This window comes from Abramis brama, assembly GCF_963993115.1.
Source record: "Abramis brama genome assembly, chromosome: 13".
In the NCBI taxonomy this organism is placed as follows: Eukaryota; Metazoa; Chordata; class Actinopteri; order Cypriniformes; family Leuciscidae; genus Abramis; species Abramis brama.
Window position 1 is genome coordinate 21,462,814 of NC_139975.1, and position 25,318 is coordinate 21,488,131.

Consider the following 25,318-nt stretch of genomic DNA (forward strand, 5'->3'; position numbering starts at 1 on the left):
AAACACTTTTCTGGATGACTTCAGTTGTGTTTACCTCAGGGTAAAGCAGAGGTCTGATCATGTTGAGACATAATAACAGTTTTACAGGAATACGGGACTGTATCCTTAATTTCCCCCAAGGCCAGTTTAATTGAAATGTACTGTACACAGCACATTCACTGCAGTCGAAAGTGAAAGGACAGTTTTGTTTTGTTTTTGTGCCACATTCAGAATTGAATGTGAAAAAATTTACATTTATTGGCAAATTTACAATGATCGCACAAACTCTGAAAAGATCAGTGGCCAGAGTCGATTTTATTCAAGGCGTTTGTTTTCGTGTCCTCAAAAGGCTTTGCTGCATGGTAACTCTCTTGGAGTGAAATAACTTCCACTACTTCCAACATGGGAAAAAAAATCAATTTACTGATGTTTTCCAGTGATTTATTTTATTTTTTTGCCTCGTTTATTTATGAGAATGCAAAGTTATGGAAAGCATCAGCATGAGTTGTTTATACAGTGTATGATGATACAGAGCTGAGCTCTGCAAAAAGTGTTTGCCCTTTATTGTCTTGTCTGCTCACACCCTGGCAATGACGTCCATTGAGATAATGACAGAACTTGTCAACAGTAGTCTGTCCTCTGTAACGTTTGCCCTTGTTATATCAGCGTCTGGGAGCCCACGTGGGCTGAGCAGAATCTGTGCATGACTTAGGCCTTTCTCACTTCGCACGAAAAGCAGCCTGCAATTATTTAAGCACCCATATTAACAGATTTGAGTATTCACACTGCCCACCCTAAGAGCAGTGCTGCATATCAGGAACGTAGCAAAAGGTATAGAGTTTCGGTGCTGAGTCTATTTTTTTTCCACACATAGTGAGCTGAACTCAGCAGAAAACATGTTGAAATGCACTAAAAACATATTCATCAACATTATCTTTTGTAATATAGGTTTTTATGAAGGAACATAAAATAATAGGGTGAATCACTCACCCATTGCTGTGTAAAAAGACGTATAACTGGCTTGAGTTAGATGAATAGTTCACTTCAAATTGAAAATTCTGTCATCATTTACTCACCCTCAAGTTGTTTCAAACCTGTATGAATTTCTTTCTTCTGCTGAACACAAAGGAATATATTTTGAAGAATGTCAGTAACCAGACAGTTGATGGACCCCATTGACTTCCATAATAGGAAAAAAAATTAAAAAAATACTATGGAAGTCAATGGGGTACATTGCACATTGATTATAAAAAGTTAGTGAAGTGCAAATTTAAATATCTATACTTTATCTGGCACATAGTTTTGTTGGTGCAATCTAATGTAGTCGATTCAATCATTTTAAACAATATTTTTTGTCTTAAATAAAACAAATTTACTTAGATGTTACCAAACACATTTTTAGGATACTGTACCTGACAAAACGTTTTTTTTATGTACAAGATACATCGCAGCTATTTTCACGATGTTGTATAGTCAAGAACACTGAACGGTTCTGCTGTGGAGAGAACAGACCTCTAAGGAAAGTGTTTTTCCACTGTGCTAGTCTGAACACTTAACCACGACAAGCCATGGGTCAGGTTTGTCTTGACTGGGCTGGAACATTGTGTCCTCTAAAACACATAGAGTGAATGAATCCGCTTGCTATTAGAGCTCATCCCTGTTTGGCTACAGTCCCGTGTGAAGCTTCTCCACAGGGTTGCTGTGCAGCATCCAAGCAGGATGTCATAGCTCTACCTATGGACTTTGCCCAGTATTTACAGATCACATGTTACAAACCAGCGACAAATCGTCTCTTCACTGGCGTGTTGGGCATGTGCACAGCAAGTTGCAGTAAAATCTGTGTGCGTGTGGCTACGCAGTGAACAATTTTCAGTCCAAAACAGCCCTTTCACAGTAAACAACTCTCCGTTTTGTTTTTTTGACTTGGGCGGCTATTTAAAGGAGCTTGGTTTCTCAAAACACAAGTCTCATGCGACAGAACTAAAACCATATTTTAAGCAATAAAAGCTGAGATTGTTTTGTGGCGTAAAGTTGCCAAACTTGCATTTGCCTGTCCAATTTGGTTAAGAATAAGATATTGTAGTATGATGTTGGGAACTTTGAGTCATCCAACACAACTTAAAAAAGCTTGTCTAATGCGTATTATGCACGGTGTTCATATATGAATAGAACTGAGTTTATCTTGATGTACTCAATCAAAAGTGTGGATATGGTATGGATGCCACCCGCATTAATTTTGATCGATAACATACATAAGAGCAGTTTTGTTGCAACAACTCAAAAGCATTTCTTCCCATAAGCATGTAATTCATTATAAATGTCAGGCCTGATGAAGGAAAGGCACTGTGTCTTCTCATAGACGCAAAGCTCTTACGTGAAGAGATGCTGACTAAATTAGACAGTGCTAAATCTAAACAGACATTACTTACAAGCTTTATTTACGTAAGTTTACGGTTTGTTGGCGTCATTTCTCAAAGACAAGAAGAGAAGAATAAAGAGTCAATGACACTGATTCATCAGGCTTGCTTTTTCCGTGGAATTGACTTGTTTGCATGAATAACCGAATGTAGTTCTTAAGTAACCTTCCTCTGCTTTTATCGGAAATGTTTGGGGCGTACTGGAAATCCTTTGTAAAACTATTTTGCCAAGTATCTTTCCATAACATGTCCATGCCAGTAGACTGCTCTGTCTTTAATTATTAGTGACTCCAAAAGTCAATGTGATAAATGATAACCAAGTTCAGTCTTGGGTTTCCTGTAAACCGGAATGAGGTTGTGCAATCCAGCAATAGCAAAAATAGGTGATTTTAATTACTCCTCATCTTTTTTGTGCAGTCTGATCTGTAGAAAGGTTGCTTAAAGGGAACATTCACCCAAAAATTAAAGTTCCGTTAATATGTGGAACAGCGTGAAAGAGAAGTAACGATACGGTTAGTAAACAAATCATTCTTTTGAGTCAGATTTCTTCAAATACCTGGCTGAGTTAATTCACAAAAGCCAGGTCGCTTTTGTGAATTAACTCAGCCAATTATTTGAAGAACGACTGAAGAATGACTTGAATGATCACTTTTATTGTACATTTTGACATCTGTTTACTTTTAGCAGTGTCTAACAGTGAGTAAACTTGAATCTTGACAGCCCAATTTTTCATTTACTTTCATTAAATGTAGAAGAGCTTCCAGGATTCTTTTAAGAAAATAATATTTTATGTTCCATAATTTTCATTTTGGGTTAACTTTCCCTTTAAGTCAGAGAAGTTAAAAAGTGGCATCGAAGAGGCAAACCCACAGACAAGATGCGCTTTGTAAGCCGTGACTTCTTTCAGTTATTTACAGTATCTTCCATGTTCAATATGCATGACGTGTTATCATGTAGTTTATTTTCACGCTGCTGCCGTCTTGTGTTGTACTAATTACTAGTGCCACTAACCACGTTTGCATCAGCATTCTTTCCACTGATATGTCATGGAATGGATCATCATGATGGGTTGGTCATGCAAGCAAATACAAATAGACAAATGAGTAAACAGAGAAGTGAACTCTGGGACAGGCGGATATAACTTATGAACGAAGTTCTGCCAAGAAATCTAAGACACTGGGATATGGAATGTGAAACATGCTGCTCTCAGCCTTGTCCAAAGGGGCAATTGGGTTCTTTTTGGACTTAAAATACAGAGCTGTGGCCCAACTTTGCAATCTCCCAGGGCCTGCAATTCATGATGTGTCATTTGTTCGAGAACTGGGCAGCTCTTATGTCCGATAAGAAAGAGTAAAGAACATTCTAGTCTTCATAGAACGTACTTAACCAGAGACAGCATCTGAGAAGGAGACGAGCCGTGCATAGAAAATTTATTGGGATGTTTTCTTTTTTTTTTTTTTTCAGAGTGAACCTATGTGTTCCTTTGACTTATCTGACATGATCCCAAACTCTCTGGTGTTCTAATTTAAATATAACCATCAAATCAGTTCCTCACTTAGGAAATGTATGTTCCTCCATATAACTGTACCTTATATAAATATGTATAGAGGTTCCTCTTTTGATTTCCTGGATCTCAGAAAGAAGAGTGTGACATATACTTAACACCAAGGTCATACTGTAGGTTTAATGGGAACACACATGATAAAATGTATACTTTAAAGGGGTCCTATTATGCCCTTTTTATGAAGTCTTGATTTTGTTTTTGTGGTGTACTAGAATATGTTTTCATGCCCTATTGTTCAAAAAACACATTATTTTTTCACATATTTTAAATTATTACAGCTCCTCTCTCCCCAGTCTGGTTGAACGCGTCAGTTTCAATGAAGCCCCTCCTTCCGAAATGTGCAGTGATTGGTTAGCTGTCCCAGTGTGTTGTGATTGGCAGCGCTTAGGGCGTGTTCGGGAAATGTCACACCTCTTCATAACCGTGAGCCCTACTCTAGTGTAATGAATAAGGATGGCGTCAATTTCAAACCAGTTCAGACCCTGGCAATGTTAACGAACAAGAAGATTGTGCTGAAAGGATTTCAATCACGGACTTTGCAAACACGTATTTCACAGGACATTTCAGAGTGGTATGTTTTTTTTCTTTTTTTCTTATAGATATGATGTTATCCACCGTTTAATCATATTTGTCGGAAAACTATGGTCACAAAATCATGGATAATTGTCCTAAGGGGCGGTGAACAGTCTTACAAAAGCAAGAGCTTACAAAAGCTACAGTAAACACTACATCAATTTTGTAATGTTAGTTAGCATGCTAGCGGAGGCAAAGCTTTTCCCTTTGTTTACATCATAGCAACTACATAAAACTTATAATTGGAACTGTTAATAGAAAAACAACTACAAATAATTAGACATACTTACAAGTTCTGATCCATAAACAACAGTTTGTCCCGACATGGTTACATCTTTCAGGTGAAGCTTTTGTGCGTATAGCCTGCATTGTACTCTCTTCTGGAAGATGTTCTCCGTGAAATGTGCAGAGCACATGCAAACGTTGAGGTAATAATGTTCAGGAACAGTGTTTAAAATAATTGCTCATGGAGGCAGCTTTTTTGTGCTAAAAATAGAGTAAAATTTTAGTATTGTGAAATACTATTACAATTTAACAATATATTTGATCAGTAGCCATTACTCCAGTCTTCAGTGTCACACAATCCTTCAGAAATCATTCAAACATGCTGATTTGCATACAAATAAATACATACAAAGTCACAAAGGAATAATTAGTTGACATTTAATCATTTGAGAAAGATGCTTTACATTGGATTTCTATAGGTGAATGTACTTCAACATCAGTCCAAAGTTCTGGATGAATTTTGGATCAACAAGACATTTATCTTTTAAAGTTGCACTAAGAAATGATGATTTTCAAGACATACTCATAGCTATTAAAAAAGAATGAAAGACTGACAGAACATATGCTTCCATGGAAAGTTTGTGCTGTAGATGAAACACACCTTTATTTTAGGTGTTAACTTGATATACTTACATTACTAGACCTGTCTCACAGATCACGCCTGAAGGTAAAAGACTGAACTTGTATGAGCCAAATGTCTTGGCATGTTAAATTGATTAACACAACAGTGCTTTTCATTTATTTTCTGAAGTAGAACCTATGATCAACTTCAACTATGTATTATTTTAATTATTTTATGTATATATATATATATATATATATATATATATATATATATAGGAAGTAACAGAATTTGGTCATAATAAAAATAATAGTAATGATTATTATTTTATATATATTATACATAAAATAATAATCATTACTATTATTTTTATTATTACCAAATTCTGTTACTTCCTTGTTGTTGATGGATTTTCAGCTTCAACATTACACAATTCTTTAGTGTTACTGGTAAAATGTATATAAAAGACATTCGATGCACAGTGAAATTCAAGAAGAGGTTATCTGTCAGGTTTTCAGTGTTGCCATGGTCACCTGGAGAATCATGGTTGAGGACCCATTGGGAGCTTTGTTCTCCTCAATTAGTATTCTAGAATAAGTTCCGTCCCTCCAATGTACCGACCAAGTGCAACTCGCAAAGGGTCACTTGTGAACAGATTAAAGAATTAAAGCGTGCATGTGCCATAAGCTGATCTAGATATACGAAGCTAATGTCAGCCTTGTCAGCATTTTGTGTGATTAGCAACAGTTTTATAAGAGGATATCTCTAAAGTATTTACACAATAATATGCTTTAAAATGCTTTATTCTTAAAATATTCAAAATATTCAAGCAAAATAACCCAACTATGCATATATATTTAAGAGAAAAAGTCTTGGTGGGAATCCATAATACGTGTTGTTTTGCATACTTCCACCTTGTCTTTTCATAAAAAGGCGTTGGAGGTAATTGTGTTGTGAGTCGTTTACCTAAAGAACTGGGAGTACAGCCAAGTCCACTATCAGAGGAAACACAGCAGAACAACAGCTGTGAAAGCCCTCCCACCCCAGCTCTTTCTCTTCCTCATTTTTTTTTTATTTCCCTGTTTCAGTATGTACTCTATGTCTTTCTTTCTCACAGTCATCCAGATCTAAAAGAGACACAGGACATCCCCCAGATAAACTTTACACGACATTGCATCACGTGTCCGTTTAGATCTTGACAAATGATATAATGGCACGAATCAGAAGAGAACTATATCTGCGCCAAGCTCACTTCAAACCATAGCAAGCTTCTTAGGATTAATTATGATATCACCAAATCAAAGAATATTAACAACAACAATGGCAAAATAAAGAACATTTTACCAATTAATAACCTGTTTTACTTCCTTAATGTGACATTTCCGAGTGAAGCAGGATATTTAATAAGAAAAAAAATCTAGAATAAGACCTTGTATTTGATAGGAGGTTGAAAAGTGTGTTACATATCAGAATGAACATATCATTTACTCACCCTCAAGTTGTTCCTGTATGAATTTATTTTCTTCTGCTGAACACAAAAGAAGATATTTTAAAGAATTTCGGTAACCAAACAGTTGATGGACCCCATTGACTTCCATAGTATTTTTTTCTATATTAAGGAAGTCAGTGGGGCCTTGGGCCTGTTTGGTTGCCCATATTCTTTTTATTTTGTGTTCAGCAGAAGAAAGAAATATTTGGATATTTTCTGTCCACTAGTGTGAAAGAAGACATGTTATGGAAGCAAAACAAAGTTTTGCCACTGGTTTTGCCTGTACTGTCTTTTCTTAAGTGACATCAATAAAAAGTAAAGACGCTAAAGAGAAAGACCAAGTTATTATAATTTAACAAACATTTTATTTTTCTTGGAATGACATGACACCAATGAACCATCAATGAATGTCTATTATAAGAGTAAATAGGGTCGCTTTTGATTTCACGTTGGCTTTGAATGTGGGAAACTGCAAGATATGTAACCATTGTAGGCGCTTCATCAGAAGTCCATCCACTTCGTTCTCATATGAGCAAAGGGTAGTCAGGGTCTTGTACGACAAAAACCACAACTTCCATGCCAGTGTCTATCACGAAGTGTCTAATAATAGAGCCCATGTCAACCAGCTTCCTTCTTGTCCTCATGTGAGGGTCATGCAGAGTCTCTTCCCGTGGTCTGTGTACTTGGGCAGGACTTCTGAGAACACGCTGCCTACCATGTGTATGTCACAGGGCCGTTTGAAGTGAGTCTGTCCACAGCCAGAAGAAGGGATATTAATGTTTTCTAGGGTGCAGTGAAGACGGTGAAGAGAGTTCCTTCTAGCAATAAAGAATGCGATGGCACAGAGCAGTTCATAACGAACAACAAGGCGAAAGGATCAACATAGAAGTGACTCACCTTGTTATGATCCTACAGGTAATGTCAATGTCACACCAAACATAACACCATTGCTCATGCCAGAAATAGCATCTGAGCCAGACAACAGGCAAACACTTGCAGACATGCAAAGCTTGAAGCAGGGAGGGGCATATGCAAACATGCAGACGGGATGAGCTTAGTATGTAGACAATCGCTGAAGAGCTTGACCTTCACAATCTGGCGCAGATTGTGCAACTCCAAAACAAAAGGAATGCTTTTAGGGCAAATGAAGGTGTTGGAGCACATTTATGAAATGGCAGCTATATTGCAGTCTGCAATTTGAGCTGAGATTCTGTCATTTTACAGCTATAATTCCAGTCCTTGAGCACTCCAGATGTGTTTTAGAGAACTGGTGGAAGTGTCATTGTGTGCATTGTGAGACGAATACCAAATTACTCCATGAAAATGTTACTAGGATTGAACTTTAAAAGTCACAATAAATTATTGATCACAATTCAATTTATAACCATAATATTATAGATTTCCAGTGAAACAATATTCAAAGGGGATTTTTTTCCCCTTGAAAGCCTAAATCAGTGCAAATGGCTGACCGTGCTCCTCATCATCCAGACCGCGGGACATAATTACACCATTTTACCGTTTCTACAGATTAAAGTGAGCAGCGCATTAAAACAACTGAGCGGTTCACACCACACACACTCAGGGTTGTTTATGGTAATGATCTTTCAGAGCTATCTCTATAATACTTTTATCTAGAGCTAAAAGTGCATGATTAATCAGCATATAATGAATATTTCATAATAAACAATGTTAGATTTTGGAAAATTATTTGAAGATGGCAAGGGAAGACGAAAAACCTTTTAAATTATTTTTAATTTTTAATTATTAGATTATGTAGCCTACATTGTTTGCTTTAAGCAAAATATAAAAAATGGTCCATACTATTCTTGAGAGGTAAACCTGAAACCCCAGTATGTTTTCTCAGTCCCAAGGCCTTATGTGCCATACACAAAGGTGTCTAATATAAAATTAAAATGAACAAATTAGCCTGTTAAACCATCTGATCTAACCTTTTTATATTCATATTTGGGAGAAATATTAACTTTTTTGGGTACATTTTTGGTAAAAAATTCTTAGACATCACTGTTTTGGCTCTCTGGGACCAATATTCTTATCTTTGATGACTATTTTGATTGTTTAGTTTTTATTTTATTTTACAAAGTACTACGGCTGCCTCAATGGAAATGTATTACTGTTCCAAAAAAGTATTATCCAGACCTCCACTGGGAAGGAAATATAGAGACCAGAACTCTTGGAACTTTAATTGAATACCCCTTGCCTAAATTATCCAATAGCCCACAATGTCTAAATACAGAGCTCTTAAAGAGACATGGTGATGGGGGGAAAATGAGATGGAAGGGATAATTATACGTTTGCTTACAAAACATTTGCACTTTGAGTAAATTTGCATTCGCTCACAAAAGTTTTGCGTTTCCCGGAGAAACTGGTGATGGAAATCATATGAGGTTGAAGTGCTTTTGTGAGCAAACACAATGTTTCTAAGGGGAATGCAATGTTTTTGCGAGAGACGCAACAATGAAAACGCCAAAATTCTGCGAGGAAATTCATTTTGAGTGTTTTTTTTCAGGAGGACACTAAAGTTGAACACAAAAGTGTTTAAAGTCACCCTGAACCGGAAGCTGCGACCGATTTTACTTCAGTCACCTATTTTCTGATTGAAACTGCAAATTGAATGAGACAAATAGACTTGTTTTTCCCACTGGGAATTGATTGGATCTAGAAAAGTGGGCATTTCATTCAGGTCATTGTTAAAGTTCTACCCTAGCTGTCAAAATGACATCATCAGAGAAGGAAGGCCATTCCAGAGGGGAAGTACATTGTTTACTACAAGACTAGTAATGTGCACTAACAAAATAAATAGGGTCAATTTTGATTTCATGCCGACTTTGAATATAATTTTTCTACCCAACTCATATTTTCCCATCACCATGTCCTCTTAGAGGCTAGTGTAATCAGCAGAAATGGAAAGTTGTATCAGAGACAGAGCAGGATATTTTATTTTGATTAATAAATTACAAGGAATATTTTATGAAGAATCCTGTGCATGGATGAATCATTCACAATATCACCAGGAACATGCATCAAGGAAGTAAATGGGGTCAAGTCAGATTTGATGTTGAGACTACGCACTGAGAAAAAAAAAATGTGATGGTTGAGTCAATGTTAAAACAGGTTTAATACTATATATATATAAAAAAACTTGAAACAGAACAAATCTGTTGTTTCGAAATGGCTTTCTGCACTTCTGCATTGCTCTGGGTGTGGCAGTTGACTTAAGTTCACTGTTATGTAAAACCACGACTGTGTGTCTGCGTATCTGAAAATAAAAGTAAGTGGTATTTTAAATATAAATAAGGGCCATACAGAGATAACTGTTTCTGTAAACATGGGAAGCTTTTATAGTATAGTGACATGAACAGGACTTCTTTTCACTGCTTCTGATCTTTAGCTGTGTTGCCATATATTTGAGCTAAAAATCCTATCAAGTCCTTTTTATGGAAAATACTAATAATATATTTTATTTGTAAACAAAAAATGGAATAATCATGAACAGTGACTGAGAGATAAAGAAAGTGAAGATAAACTCTTTGGGTCTCATTCATGAAACATTCGTAAATATACGAGTAAATATGTGAGTGATTTGCGCGTAAAGAGACATTCCCGAAAATTCTTCTCCTGATTCACAAATACTTCGTAAACGTCAGATTTGATAGTGAAATGTGTGTGTGGGTTAATGAATTCCAATCACTCGTAAATGGGACGCGCGTGCACGCTCATTCTCAATTACCATAAATCCCGCCAATTAAAACCGACTGACAGCTATATATGGGCATCATATTATGACACGAAACGAAGGATTTCAACATGTCTTCTCAAAAGCGAATGCTATTGTATTATTACATGTATAATTTTGGAAGAAAAAAAAAAAAAAAAAGCGAATGAAGAAGAGAAATTTCTCAGATGCAGAAATTGAAGTTTTATTATCAGAAGTTCATTCAAAACGCCACATTTTATTTTCAAGCGTACATAGTGGCGTATCAGGTCCTAAAAAAAAAGGATTTTTTTAGGTAATAGGCTACATGCTTTAGGTAAAAATGCTTGGCAGCATATTACAGATGCAGTTAATGGAGTTTCATCTTTTAATCGAACAGTCCCAGAAGTGAAAAGAAAATGGTTCGACATGAAGCTTGACTGCAACACTTGTAACTTGCGGACTTGTAAAAAAAAAAAAAAAAAAAAAAAACAGCTTGAATATAAAAAAATAAAAAAAACTTGTGGACTTGTGTTCCTTTTGCAGATGCTATTACTGGCTCTCGTAATACAAGTAAAAAGAAAAACCGTATGTAATTACTATATATAATACTTTTTCAAAATGCTGTGTAAATATGTACCCGATTACGTTGAATTAAAATGCAGTTTATTAATGAGCAAAACGTTCGGATGTTAAACGTACTATTTACGCGTGGCTGGGAGCAGGTGTAGATTTCTTTCGTACCAACTAACATTTGGGAAATACGAACATTTTAATGAATCCGAAAATTTACGCCAGAACCACTTTACACACGATTTACACAAAAATTCGTTCTGCTCGTGTTTCATGAATGAGACCCTTTGTGTGCAAATACACTGAACTTGCTTGCGCCCTTTGTATTTGCATTAGATTGAGACTGGCTTTCTACTAACTGGCTTGTTTTTACAGTGACTAAGAACTGCAAACAATGTCTCGAAAGACACATTCTTGATGGCATTGATCTGTTTCAGTCTCAGTATATTAAGTTTGCAGAGTAGAGAGAAGCAGTTGTCTTTCAACACGCACTGTTGGCACACAAAGGTTCTCAAATTATGGAGCAAATCAACTGTTGCGCCACTTTTGCACACAGTGTTTCAGTGGAAAAATCTGTGTGTTGTTCACTGCAATCCAGTTTAGTCAAGCACACTGTCTGCATTTTAAAGGCGTCTGCATCTCGGTGCTGTACAGTCACAATAAAGTACGGCAGATAGCTCTAGTGCACAAGATTGGAAATTGAGGCATTCATTCCCAACCAATACCCCCATGATGTACGTTAGATAATCAGAGATCATCTAAGGCCAGTACGCGAACCCAGTGTAGTTCATGCTGTTGGGCAGCATATGGTCTCCACCTTCCCTGACTCATCTGAACATTGCTCGTTTCTGCAAAATAGCTGCATGCCAGCATATCACCAAGTCTGACTAGGCTTCTAGATTGTTTGGAGATATATGCTGACAGCTAATTGGCTCAAAAGCTGGCTACGTGTAAAAACACTGCACATCAGAAAACAGCATCTCTGCACCGTTCAGTTGAACTACGTGTTTCTGTCCGGTTGGTTGACTTTGATCTCAGCATTTATGTCACTGCCTTTGCTACCTGCACATGTATCATCTTTCAGTTCATACGTTTAATCCTTTTGTGAGAAAGGAGATTAAGAATGTACAAAGCCTCAAGATAACACATTTTCATTCTGCAGAGGTAATTGCTTGAATGCACATACATAACTGGAAACACGCACACAAACACCTGTACTCAGGCAGAGGCGGTTATATTTCAGTTATGGCTCAGGGTGAGTGAGGTTACCACGTTTCTGGGAAATTCCTTTTTTTTAGCTAGGATCCATTCATGACAAAGAGAGAGGAATGAGTTTGGGGAAGAGAGTTTAAGGTGCTGTAAATCGTCCTTGCCCGGCTGCCAGCAGACTTCAGCCAACACATGGATCTCATCCGGCCTGGTATAGACGCTGTGATGTCAACATGCATACAAGATAACATCTTTCTTTTAACCTTTGCTCGTGTTCCTTAGTTATTTAGACATCAGTGTTTGCCTTAAGGTTTATGGTTCAATTGTGTCAAAGGCATTTTGTCTGTGTTGTCTTTGGAAACTATCCGATGACAACATCATATGATTTAGAGGACAAATTCTTTCAGTGCAGATTATACAATGCAAGAAAGTAAATCAAAAAAATGTTTTCTCTCTAAGTAAATAAAGAATGATTATTCTCAGGATTCACTACAGGAATACAGTCGCCTTTTGGGTGATTTATGGTGGCCTTTTATTGCACTGATTAACACAATTATGTTTTAAATTGATTTACTTTCGTTTTCAAGCCTCATTGGTCGCGCAGAATAAAAACGGCAAGATCCCCAGCCAACAGACACTGAACCGTACCTGATAAAATAAATTAGTACCGCTCCACACACACACACGTTTTGTTTTCAGTTGAGATGAGACGCACTAATGAATGGATTTAGCAGGAGGCACACCGCCAGGCTTTGCACATTGTGTTGATGCCAGCGGATCTACGTTAAAGCGGATGTAATGACCACGCTCTGACATCAGAAGCCTTATGCTTCACCCTTCTCCTGGCATGTCCACTTATCTTCCGAGGCCAGAACACTGGGGCTTCGCTAGCATTGCTGCCACTTTGCAGGCAGGGAAGTCACTGGCTACCCACAGACTCCCTTTCAGGCTAAAAGTGTCCAGTAATGAAATTTTCAGCTGATATCCCCTCCCCAGTCACAAGAGCTTTACAATAAAATCATTTTTAGTTTAGTTTATTAAATCTGATATATTATTTCATATAATAAATATAAGATTATATATAAAACAGTAAAATGTTTTTGAAATTGTTTCTCTTATGCTCACCAAGGCTGCATTTCTTTGTTGAGAAATACTGTAAAAACAATAATATTGTGAAATATTATTACAATTTAACAGAACTTTTTGAATTCATTTTCTATTTTAATATTTTTTTATTATTTATTTTATTCCTGTGATGGCAACGCTGAATTTACAGCATAATTACTCCAGTCTTCAGTGTCACATGATCCTTCAGAAATCTGTCTAATATGCTGATTTGGTGCTCAAGAAACATATATATATGTATGTATACATACATACATATATATATACATATATATATATATATATATATATATATATATATATAATGTATATATATATGTATGTATATATGTATGTGTATATATATGTGTATATATGTATGTATATATATGTGTATATATATATATATATATATATATATATATATATATATATATACAGTATATATATATATATACATATATATACATACATATATACACATAATATACACATACATACATATATATACACATACATACATATATATACACATACATAAATATATATATATACATACATACATATATACACATAATATACACATACATATATACATACATATATATATATATACATACATACATATATACACATAATATACACATACATACATATATATACACATACATACACATATACATATATATATATATATATATATATATAATAAAAATCTATCTATTTTTGTGTTTGTAACTTTAGAATATCACTTGAAATCATACACCAAGAACATCTAAATCAAACTTGTCAGCTAGACTGTACGTGTTTAGAATGACTTGGTTATTATACAGTATTGGTTATTATTGGAATATGTGCTAACTCTGAAAGGTTGATGGAACATATACAACAGCCTTAATGCATTTTTGATGATTTCACTGCTGTAGAGGAACTGCTGCATTGGCAATGACTTTATGACCAGGCTGCAGATGCTTACATAAGCCTGCCATGGCATGCAAGGTCCACTTTCTGAGGGAAGGTGCTCTTCCTCATTGCCGAGCCCATGGGAGATCACGGCCCATGCAGTGAGAGGCATTGATCAGTATGACCCGTGAGCAGCCGTGCAAGAGTAACACGCTCTGATGGTTCTCTGCAGAAAACAATGCATTATTAATTAAGAGTGTACAGACACATCTGGAATGATCTCTTTTCATGTTTGCACAGCAGGAGCTGCTTGAACACGTGGATCATTGGTACATACCGTACAGAGCTGAAGGCAGATCTACTCTCTGACCTTATTGTATTATGAGAAAGTAGGATCATCACTTAGATGGAGACTACTCATATTTACATCATCTCACTGTGCTGATTTGTGAATACATGAATGGATATTATTTATTCAACATAACCTTGGGACTAATGTTTATGATTATGTTAAAGGAGAACTCTGGTCAATTTTAACATTGAGCTCATTTTTTTTTGTAAATTTGGAGTGCTGTCAGTACAGAGAACAACAAAATTGACCGGAGTTCTCCTTTAATGATGGTATAATGATGATAATGATGACACTTGTGTCATTAGAGTGTTCCCTCTTTTTATTGCTTGAATATCTATGACAGATAAATTAGAGCGATTTGATATAGTTTTACAAAGTGTGCAGAACAGCCATTTTTATTGGGGAGAAGGTTCTCCCACTGGACTCTGTATGAAAACATGCCGGTCAGTGTTAAATACTCTACTTAAACCTTTTTTTTTAAATAAACTTTTATGCAAAGGAAAGGTTCCAGTGATGTCATAGGTTCTTCAGGGATCTATAAATGCCAATAAAGAACCTTTATTTTTAAGAGGGAACCTTATTACTGGGACAACTATAAGATATTCATAGATTTTTCACTGAAAAGCCTAAACTCGATCTCTGTGGCGCCATCAGTACTCTTAAAAAGATGGACATAAGGGACAAAACTGCAGCTTTATCTCTAACTCACTTAATGTGTCATTCCTGCATTTCATACTTTTGATGTATTAGTCGGAGTGGCGTAATTTGTCACGTAATTTGGAAATGCCACCATTGAGCAGACCAATTATTTCCATAATATTTTGCATGCACAGTAATAAGACTGCAATGTGCATTCAAGAGTCAATTTATGTTTGTATCTGAATGAGATGCGTTTAAGTTTTTGTAGTCAACAAATAAAAAATGTCACTCGTACACTACCTTTCAAAAGTTTTCAAAGAAATTAATAATTTTAGTCAGCATTAAACTGATTTAAAAAAGTCAGTAAGTAATTTTACTGTACATTGTCACAAACATATTTATTTTTAATTTTCTACACAAAAAAATTATTTCAACTGTTTTTAACATCAATAAAAATAGAAATGTTCTTGGGCACCAATGAACATATTAATTAGAAAGCATATTAGAATGATGGCTGAAAAATCAGCTTTGTTATCCCAGAAATAATTTATAATTTAAACTATATTTTAATATTTTACAATATTACTGGTTTAACTGTATTTTTATCAAATAAATGCAGTCTTGGTGAGCATAAGAGAGAGCTTTAATATATATATTATATACATATAAAAATTCATTCGTACCAATACCAACCCCAAAACTTTGACTGGTACTGTATCTATACCATTATTTCGGTAGGATGAGCCCATTGTTGTACCTTGTAAATCTGAAAATACAAGCCCATACAACAGGAGAGGGCAGTAGATTCTCTTTAGTAGCGTAAAGACAGATGACTGCATTTGCTGAGATGACACAGCTCTCAAGCGGGTGTAAATATCCAGCTGGAATAGGGGATCTGAATGTCCACAACAGCCTCAAGCGGCTAAGTCAATGTATTACAGGGGACCTGTGCTTTCTGTCATGAACAGATTGGGTCTTTAGTGAAGGCTGTGCAGAATTTCCATGAGGCCCATTGGAAACTGGGTAACAGAGAAGTTAATCAAACCCATAAGCGCTCTAGTCCACACTGAGTCTTGTCTAGACAGATAACAAAGAGGGTCGGATCTGTGACACACCTGGGCTGTAAAGGTAAACATCTGCTAATACTTGCTGTATGATTCGAAGCGGTTCTATAACTGTTAAAAAAATGAAGTCTTACATAAGCAGCTGCTTCATGCACTAAGATAATAGCACTAAATCATAATTGCTCAGTCAGCCACTGCAGGCAAGTTGCTGCATGGGTGATATAATAACCTGTTTTCTACCTCATTTCATCACGTCAATGGGAACAGGCATTCATGAGCACTGCACAGGGATGCAAGCCCTCACTACAGTTAAACACATTTGGGTTTAGTAAGATGTTTTATTTATTAATTTATTTTTTCAGCAAGGATGCATTAAATTGATCAAACGTAAATATATATAAAGATTTATATTTCAAATAAACGCTGTTCTTTTGAATTTATATTCATCAAATAATCCTAAAAAATAAAATAAATCAAAGTTTTCACAAAAATAATAACCACCGTTTCAACATTGCTAATAATTAGAAATGTTTCTTGAGTATCAACTCATCATGAATGATTTCTGAAGGATCATGTGAATGGAGTAATGATGCTGAAAATGCAGCTTTGCATCATAGAATAAATTACATTTGAAAATATATTCAAATAAAAAAGTTATTTTAAATTGCAATAATATTTAACAACATTATATTTTTTACTGTATTTTTGAATAAATAAATGCAGCCTTGGTTAACATAAGTTAACATAACTTTTTTTTTTTTTTTTAATCTTACCAAACTAAACTTTTGAATGGTAGCGTTTCTCACAACTACAAATGTCAAAGTTCTACGAATGTTCTGTTTTGTATCTTTCTGGCCTAAATTGCCATCTTATTGGCTGTTAAGGCAGGACCTGGCACTAACGCTATTAACGCTCAAGTAGGTCAAGTCAAGAGCTTCCGTGAAAGCACAATACATGGGGAAGCCATCCTGACATGGGAAAAAACAAGCAGAACAAATTCGCACACGTTGTTCAAAAGGAAAGTTTTACTCTTGGAACATGAAATTAAATTACATTACAGACGCCAACAAACAAACACCTTACTTGCCTTCAGGCTGACCTGAATTACGTCTGTAAGAATTAGTAATGCGTTTTTGACTCAGCTCAATTAGACAGTTTAATGTATCTAGTAGATTAAAGCAATGGAAATAAAGTTTTACATAACACATTGTATGCGCATCTCCTGTACCGACATGATTTATGAGGGCAAACAAACACCCAATCACTATAGCATGCTTCATAACTGCTTTTTTTTTGCAGTCACGCATAAGTCCTTTCAGACAGTCAGACAAAACAAAGCTGTCTGCTGAGAAATGAGCATGGTATATACATAAAAGTTGAAGCACGTCTGTTCTTATCCTACAAAAGGGAACTTAAACTGAACAAACTTCTGCCATAAACCGTTATGGAAAATTGTAGACGGAAATTTTGCTGTTTTTGCTGAGTCGGAATATGTTTGGAAATTCCAGATAGCAACAACTGCCTCGTTTACACCTGATATTAAGATAGTTTTGGACTATCTGATCACAATCAGACAAGGAAGACACAAACCTGTTTACACCTGGTATTTTAATCCGTGTCTTTTGTCCACCTTCAACCACTTCTGTCGTAAGTTTTTCGAGGGGAAGGTCTATGGGCGGGTAAATGTATGGACTTTTTCAGATCTTTCAATTTATTGGATGAAATTTACATATGAACACGACCGGAGAAAACAGAAAAAACATACGGAGAGCAGTAGCTTTCGTTTCTGCTCTGAAAGCCGCAAGATCACGCCGAACGCTGTGAATGCGTGTTAGAAACCAGGAATGGTGAGAGAACATCGTGCTTGGTGCGTTTTTCGTCTTCAAACCAAACTTGGGTCTTTAGCTGACAAAGTTTAAATCCCGTCTGGCTAGTGCACGTCCCATAATGCATTAATTCCGTAGGTGTAGAGTAGGTGATCTTTTGTGGCTGTTCGAATGCATTCGACCACATGAGCGTCTACACCACGAAAGCAATCCGGATGAATGCGTTTTCAACTACCTCTGGAAGTGGTTGAAAGTGGACAAGCTCAAACCGTTTTAGACCCTGTTTACACCTGTATTTAGCGTCATCCACTTGTGATCCGATCGACCAATACCAGGTGTAAGCAGGGTACAGTGAGACTCCATTTGTATAGCGTTGTCATTTTGTTGACTTTAATCATTTATCATACTCAAAATATTCTGCTCTCAATCATGATGCTACGAGAGTCGCTAATCAAACTTCCTATGTGGAAAAAAAGAAATTCTCCATATTCTCCATATCTCTGACAGACAGACAGTGAACAGAGAAAAACAAGACACATCTCCTCTGTATGTCCACCTCCCTCCCATCTAATAGAGAATGGGACATTTTCACACCATCCACGCTGCTCGAGTCGCAAGGTTGCATCTTGGGCTGCATCCGCAGAGACTTGTTTATAGTGACCGTCCACAGAGCAACAGCCATGAGTCTGCCACCTATTTACTCACCTAGTCTATTTAAGAAGAGGGACAGGCGGTAAGTGAAAGAATGTTGCGTGAGTGTATCATTACAACTGACAGCTGATGGATTAATTGTGTAGGTGTGAATGTGAGCGAGGAAAGTTAGTCTGGTCTAACCACTCAAACTGGCGAATACTGCAGGTCTTGCCCTACAAGGTGTGAAAATCGTTACGTTACAGACAGTCAGCAAAGTGCATTACCGGGTTCATCGTCTGTGGATCATGTTACAAAGTACTTACAGACGTATTGCATAACTTGTTTTTCCAATTCGTAGGATACTAAATCAAGAGTTTACACTGATGATGTTATTTACATATTTTATTCTTCACTATGGCGAGGGTCTCTCTATTGCTGTCCTCCTAAAGAAACTAGATTTAATTTTTTGACCTAATAAGCAGCAGCTATTCACAGAATGCAAACTCGACAGACTAAAAATATGTCATTCCACACATTCTTTCGTAGGGATTATTGGTGTGTTCTTGAGTACGCAAATGCTAACTAAGTAAACCAAGTATGGTTAGGTGTGTCTTGAGAACTCTAATCCTGTTTTGTGGGTTTTTATTAAATGAAGTCTTGTTGCAAGTGTAAATAATTAGTGCCACTCAGTGTAACTGTATTGAACATAATATATATATACACTGAGACCAGTCTTAAAGTTTCCAACCTTGTTTTAAACTGTGTAGTAGCAGTGTAAAGCATTTGTTTATCGGAGAGTGTCTGGGACATCTCCACCCTGGCCATGGTGACAGACGGAGACATACTGTACAATGGCACATCTGTGTTTACTGTGATGTACGAGTGCCGACTGAATGAAGCATTTGTTTGCTCATCTAGCTGCATCAAAACAATGTGAAAGTTATCATTTATTCAATACTGAACAGTTTTTAAGCAAATTGATTTGTCAGTCCCGGTTTCCTTGGAATGTAATGCATGTAGCTTTCTCTTTGCCAGAGAGGCTGGTTGTCCTAGTTTTGTCACGTCACTAAAATGACGACGATTAACACACCATTAGCAGTACTTTATAACAGGGAGGTTCTGTTGACACTTCATTGCCTGCAGACTCTCACGAGGCATAACTCTTCAAATTAAGAAGCCACTTCATGGTCTTTCCCTCTTCGTCTGAGGAATTATAATATTTTCATACAGTACAAACTGTACAAGCACTTGCCAATTATCCTGACTGTAACAGCTCACCAGGAGTTCGGTTAACTCTTTCTGGAGCGTTCCTCGGAAATCTAATCTGTCAGCTTAACTAACTCTGCATGAAATGGAAAGTGACAGCACTACGGTGACTAATTTGTGCTTTTCTGTAAAGTCTCATTAGGAGGATCAGCTTTGAGCCGTCCCCTTTTAAAGGGCTACACTAGGATCCAAACAAATTCTTGCTCCGCTCAGAAAAGATAGATGATAGATGGTAAAATGTAGAGAAAGAGTCCATAATGTCCGTAAAATTACGTTTTGTGACATAATAGATTCATTTTCATAACTTTGCATTGTGCAATGTTGCATGTCCCATCAAATGATTTCCCCCAAAAATTCAATTCACAAAGGAGATATTACGTGTTTATAAGCTGTGCAAGTTTATAAGTTGGACAAAATATAAGTTTGATTTTGTTATAGTTTACATTATTATATAGTTATATTTACATTTTGAGTCTACACCAGGCAGGTATTTTTAGAAGGATTAAAATTTCTGGGGTTTTTTTTGGTGTGGTTTCTTTCACACTGTTTTATAACTGCAACGTTGTAAAATGTGTTAAAATGTACTTGCTGAGGACTTTACTGTTGTATTCTTTTATTATGGACTCATTAGCTTTAATGTTAAAAAGTAAACTGATGGACAGCGAAACAGTGTGTTTATGTTCTAAATGAGCAAAATGTGCAAATATTAGCTTACTGATATCAAAGTGCCAGTGACTTTGATTCCAAGTTTGGTTGAGCATGTGTTTATGACTGTTATACACAGTTTGGCCACTAGAGGCACTAAAGGCTGAAGTTAGATATTATGGAAAAAAGTGTTGTGAGAAAATTCTATTGATTCAACTTTCCCATCCAGTTCTCCGTATCTCTAAGCAGTCAACTACAAAACTATAAACTTATGAAGACCTGGAGGCATCGATTGAAAGACCAATTCGGTCAATTTACCATTAATAAAATGCTCAATTAGGCTACTGATTTTCACCATGTAACAAATTACTGAGGTTTATAGGAACGCGTGGTTCCTTCAAGTGACAACTTTACATGGATAAGACAAGTGCATTGGTCATAGGGCAGCTATATATTTCACGAGGCATGTCATAACGCGGAAAACGTCTTGTTTGTGTTGATGTGTTATGGAGGTTTGTCCCGCGGTTTGCTGCTGCTGCATGCTGTGTGTTCTTTAGGCGAGTTCAGTGAGAGGGCAAAACGAAAATCTATGCCACAAGCCTCATTTGAATAACACATGCGCGCGTCATGTGACGTCACCGAGCCGAGTATAAAAGCCCGCTGCGGCAGAAATAGCATCACTTGCCGACAGTGTTTCTCTGAAACCGCTCCTAGTTCACTCATAGTGCCCGGTTTTATCTGCGCGTATTGCAACAGAGCAACGCAACACAAACAACCAGGATCTTAAAATCGTGTTCAAACAAGTCGCAAACGTGGCGAGAAGTATTATTCAGACGGGTCTTGTACTCAACATGAGCACGGAGATGTTTAAAACGCCAATGGAGCTCGCAGTCTATCAGCTACACAATTTCTCCATCTCCTTCTTCTCATCATTCCTTGGAGGGGATGTAGTGTCGGTCAAACTAGACAACAGGTATGCCGATTTTACGAGATTATTAGATGCTTTTGACAGTCGACAGGAATTACAGTCGGTCATAAATCTTAGTTTGCTGTTTTGCGGCATCGACACAGAATAGGTCTCACGCACTAAGAGCTTGTTTACTACTGCACTGTCTGAACTGCGTTTTAATACTTTGTGTCTTTGTCTTTTGCAGTGCCTCTGGCGCAAGCGTTGTGGCAATTGACAACAAGATCGAACAAGCAATGGTAAGATCTATTCTTTTAACACTATGATCAGATGTTGTGAATTGCAGTGGAAAGTATCTAGTTTCTGTGTAGGCTGTAACCAGAGCTGTGGCACGCTCTAGAGCTGCTGCATATACATTCATTGCATATGCTTTGTTTGCCCACCTGCAATAAAAGTCAAAGGTTGCTGTACAACACCACATGCACCATTTTATATAAAGCAAGTAATTGTTGAACCCATTTAATCCCCCCAGTAACATCTGCAACCAAAAGTCTAAATGTACTATTTACTAATATTTATTTATTAAACATTACTATTAATTATAAATGAAAAGCAGATCATAACTACCATATTTGGCACAAATAATCTGAAAAGTCTTTTATTAATGTATTAAGCTTGCTCATTATAGTATATACATAATGCTCACAATATATGTAAACATTTATGTTAACCCAGAGACACATTTGAATAATTAACTAGCAAAATAAATATGTATTAAAGAATTCTTAGATAATTATTCTTAAATTCCCAACATCACAATTACCTGATAGTAAAAGTGTGTTAACCCATTTAATCCCCCTAGTAATATATGTAACCATTTTTTCCCCCCTTTAAAGGGTATTAAACTCATTAGTACTATTTAACTATAAAAGCAAATGCATATCTTTAACTACCATATCTGGTACAAATAATATTTAAATGATCTGTTATTAAAGTATAACAATTACTCTGTCTTACAGTATATAAATCATGCTCACAATAGATGCAAACATTTGAATTGCAATAACTTTATTCACATAAAAAAAAGAAGAAAATTCAAATACAAATAGGAAACATGCATTTATTAAACATTACTAAACATTACATTTATATAATATTTGCGTTTTTCACATACAGATGACAACATTGTCAAAAGATCCCGTTCACACTGATCAGCTAAAACAAAAAAAATGCTGTATTCATACTAGGCCAGTAGTTGGCGATGTGACTTTGTAAAGAAATACTACGCGCATATAGACTGAACATGTAATATGCATGCGCATGGCGTCACCGTTTTCACGAATTCGAGTTTTTTAACTTTACAGACAATAGCGATTTAGTTTTCAAACACTTGCACTTTGAATCTTTTTTTTTACGTTTGTGTTTTCAGGCCCCAAAAACGCTGTTGTCGTGTAAATGAATGGCCAAAACGCATACAAAGTTTTCAGTTTTTAATTAAAAACGATATTGTGTAAACAGCCCCTTGGATTCGCTTTCCCTCACAATGATAGAACATAATGTACAGTTGTTGTCATTACAAATTCAGGAACCCTGAATGAATGACAGTTTATTTCATTGGGCTATTCAAGGAGTAAAATACATGTGCTCAATTAGCTTGGATTTAATCCAAGTTCTCAGCCTCATTCTTCTGAGTTCATACATGAATTCCACATGCAAACAGATCTGTTGCAATAATAGTCTGAGTATGTTTTGGTGTGATCATGGAAACTCAATTCTCTGTATTTCTCTTGCAGGATCTTGTAAAGAATCACTTAATGTATGCAGTCAGAGAAGAAGTGGAGATCTTGAAGGAGCAGATCAAGGAGCTGGCAGAGAAAAACAACCAGTTGGAGCGTGAGAACAGCCTGCTGAAGAACCTGGCGAGCCCAGAGCAGCTGGAGAAGTTTCAGTCCCGTCTGCCCTCAGACTCCAGCCTCCCCCTGGAGCCTCTGGAGCTGGGCTCCCCCGAGAACAACGAGCACCAGTACATCAGCACGGGGTCTGCTGTATAAGTGGCTCTGCCATGGGGCGGGCAGAGCCACAGCTCTCACCTGAAATGGACCTCCAGATATGCAACTTCAAGATGAAGCTGGCTGTACAGATGAAACCTGACCTGAAATGAAAGCATTACGACGTACCAGTGGCCAAGTTCTGTATTATCCGACAATCTCTTCGGACTAACATGGAAAAGAGAGAGATGTAGACGTCTGAGGTTACTGTACAACGGGACTGACGTGCCCCTTGCTTGGAAGGGGGCCCAGCCTTGCTTTCCTTTGGTCCCTCTCACGAAGAGATGGAGAGGGGTTTGCCTGATGGAGCTGGCCAAGAGCGCATCTTCGGTCAAGCCAAGGAAATGTACGTCCCTACGAGATGCCCCCACAGTCTCACGAGAGCCCCACCTGGCGCAAGCTGTACGGGACTCTTGTTCCTGCCCTCCGTGTCACTGACCCCTAGTGCCGTGGACATTCTTAGCTCCCGTAGTTCAGGACGCTCGAGACGGACCTGTACGGAGCACCGGTCCTCTCGTCCACAGCGGTGACTCCTGCCATATGATTTGTATAGCATCGCTTGTATCTCTGCAGATGGGGCCTGCTGCTTATGGGGATTATTGCTTGTTTGTGTTTTGAAACGGAACAAAATCAACTTGTTTATGTGGGCTGTGTGTAAAAATGATTTTTTTCTTTTTGTGGGAATGAAAATCTGTATACATTTGCTATAGTTCTGTAAATTAGCACCTGATGTAAAGCGAAATGTTCTGAAACGGACGGAGGTGAAGGGCGGATAATGTTGCTGCGAATGTTCTGCTGACATGTCGAACGTGTGTTCTGTTGACCCTCTATGCCAACCAACTAACAGGCACGATGGTGTCTGAAGGAGGCCACATGTTTTTCAATGAACTTTGTGTTTTCTAACCACCAAAGACTTGCCTAATACTCACAAGCCAACAGGACCATGTGTAACTTTTCACAGGAAGAAGTTTTTTGACAGCAGTCTTTTTGTAACATGGGTATTGTTGCTTTATTGTGTCCATGGTGTTTTGTTTTTTTAAAACGATTTATGGATGCAAAATGCACATTGCAATAAACCTGATGTTTACACTAAATACTACCCTCAGATCCTTTGCTTTTTCTTCATGAAGGACAAGAACATTTTCTGTAGTTTCATATTCGGTGCATACGACCTCTTAGAAGTTACAGTCAGATTCTCAGTATCTATAAAAATTCCAACTTTAAATGAGATGTAAAATCAGAGCAATCTTCATTGGCCTCAATATAAGACTGAGAGTCTTTTAAAGATGAGGTGTTTGACACTACATGAGTAAAGTTCATGCATGGAAGATAAGGCCTTCACAAAGCAATTATTTAGACCAATAAAATCCTCTTAGCATGCATGGTAGTTTATGATAGACATTTGCTATTCAAGTATGCACTGACATCACTTGCTGCTCACATTTTACTACATGCAATGAAACTTCTTTATATGAATAATCAAATTCTTTCCAGTAATTACATATATATAAAGATAAATGTCATTGACCTCAGTGAGCGTGGCACCATGTGCATGATAATAAAATATG

At 36.9% G+C, this 25,318-nt stretch overlaps 1 protein-coding gene across 2 annotated transcripts in view; it reads left to right on the forward strand.

The window, feature by feature from the left end:
* Window positions 1-24,844, forward strand: part of tsc22d3 (TSC22 domain family, member 3) — a 36,357-nt gene extending 11,513 nt beyond the window's left edge. Inside the window, exons 1-3 of one of the 2 annotated variants that reach the window (XM_084134121.1) lie at window positions 21,472-21,768; window positions 21,950-22,001; window positions 23,496-24,844. In XM_084134121.1, the coding sequence (XP_083990247.1) occupies window positions 21,647-21,768; window positions 21,950-22,001; window positions 23,496-23,753 (432 nt within the window). In that variant the 5' untranslated portion in view covers window positions 21,472-21,646 and the 3' untranslated portion in view covers window positions 23,754-24,844. Of the gene's footprint in view, window positions 1-21,471; window positions 21,769-21,949; window positions 22,002-23,495 lie in introns of those variants that run through there. The other variant, XM_084134122.1, reaches the window with a different exon arrangement.
* Window positions 24,845-25,318: the final 474 nt, after the last annotated feature.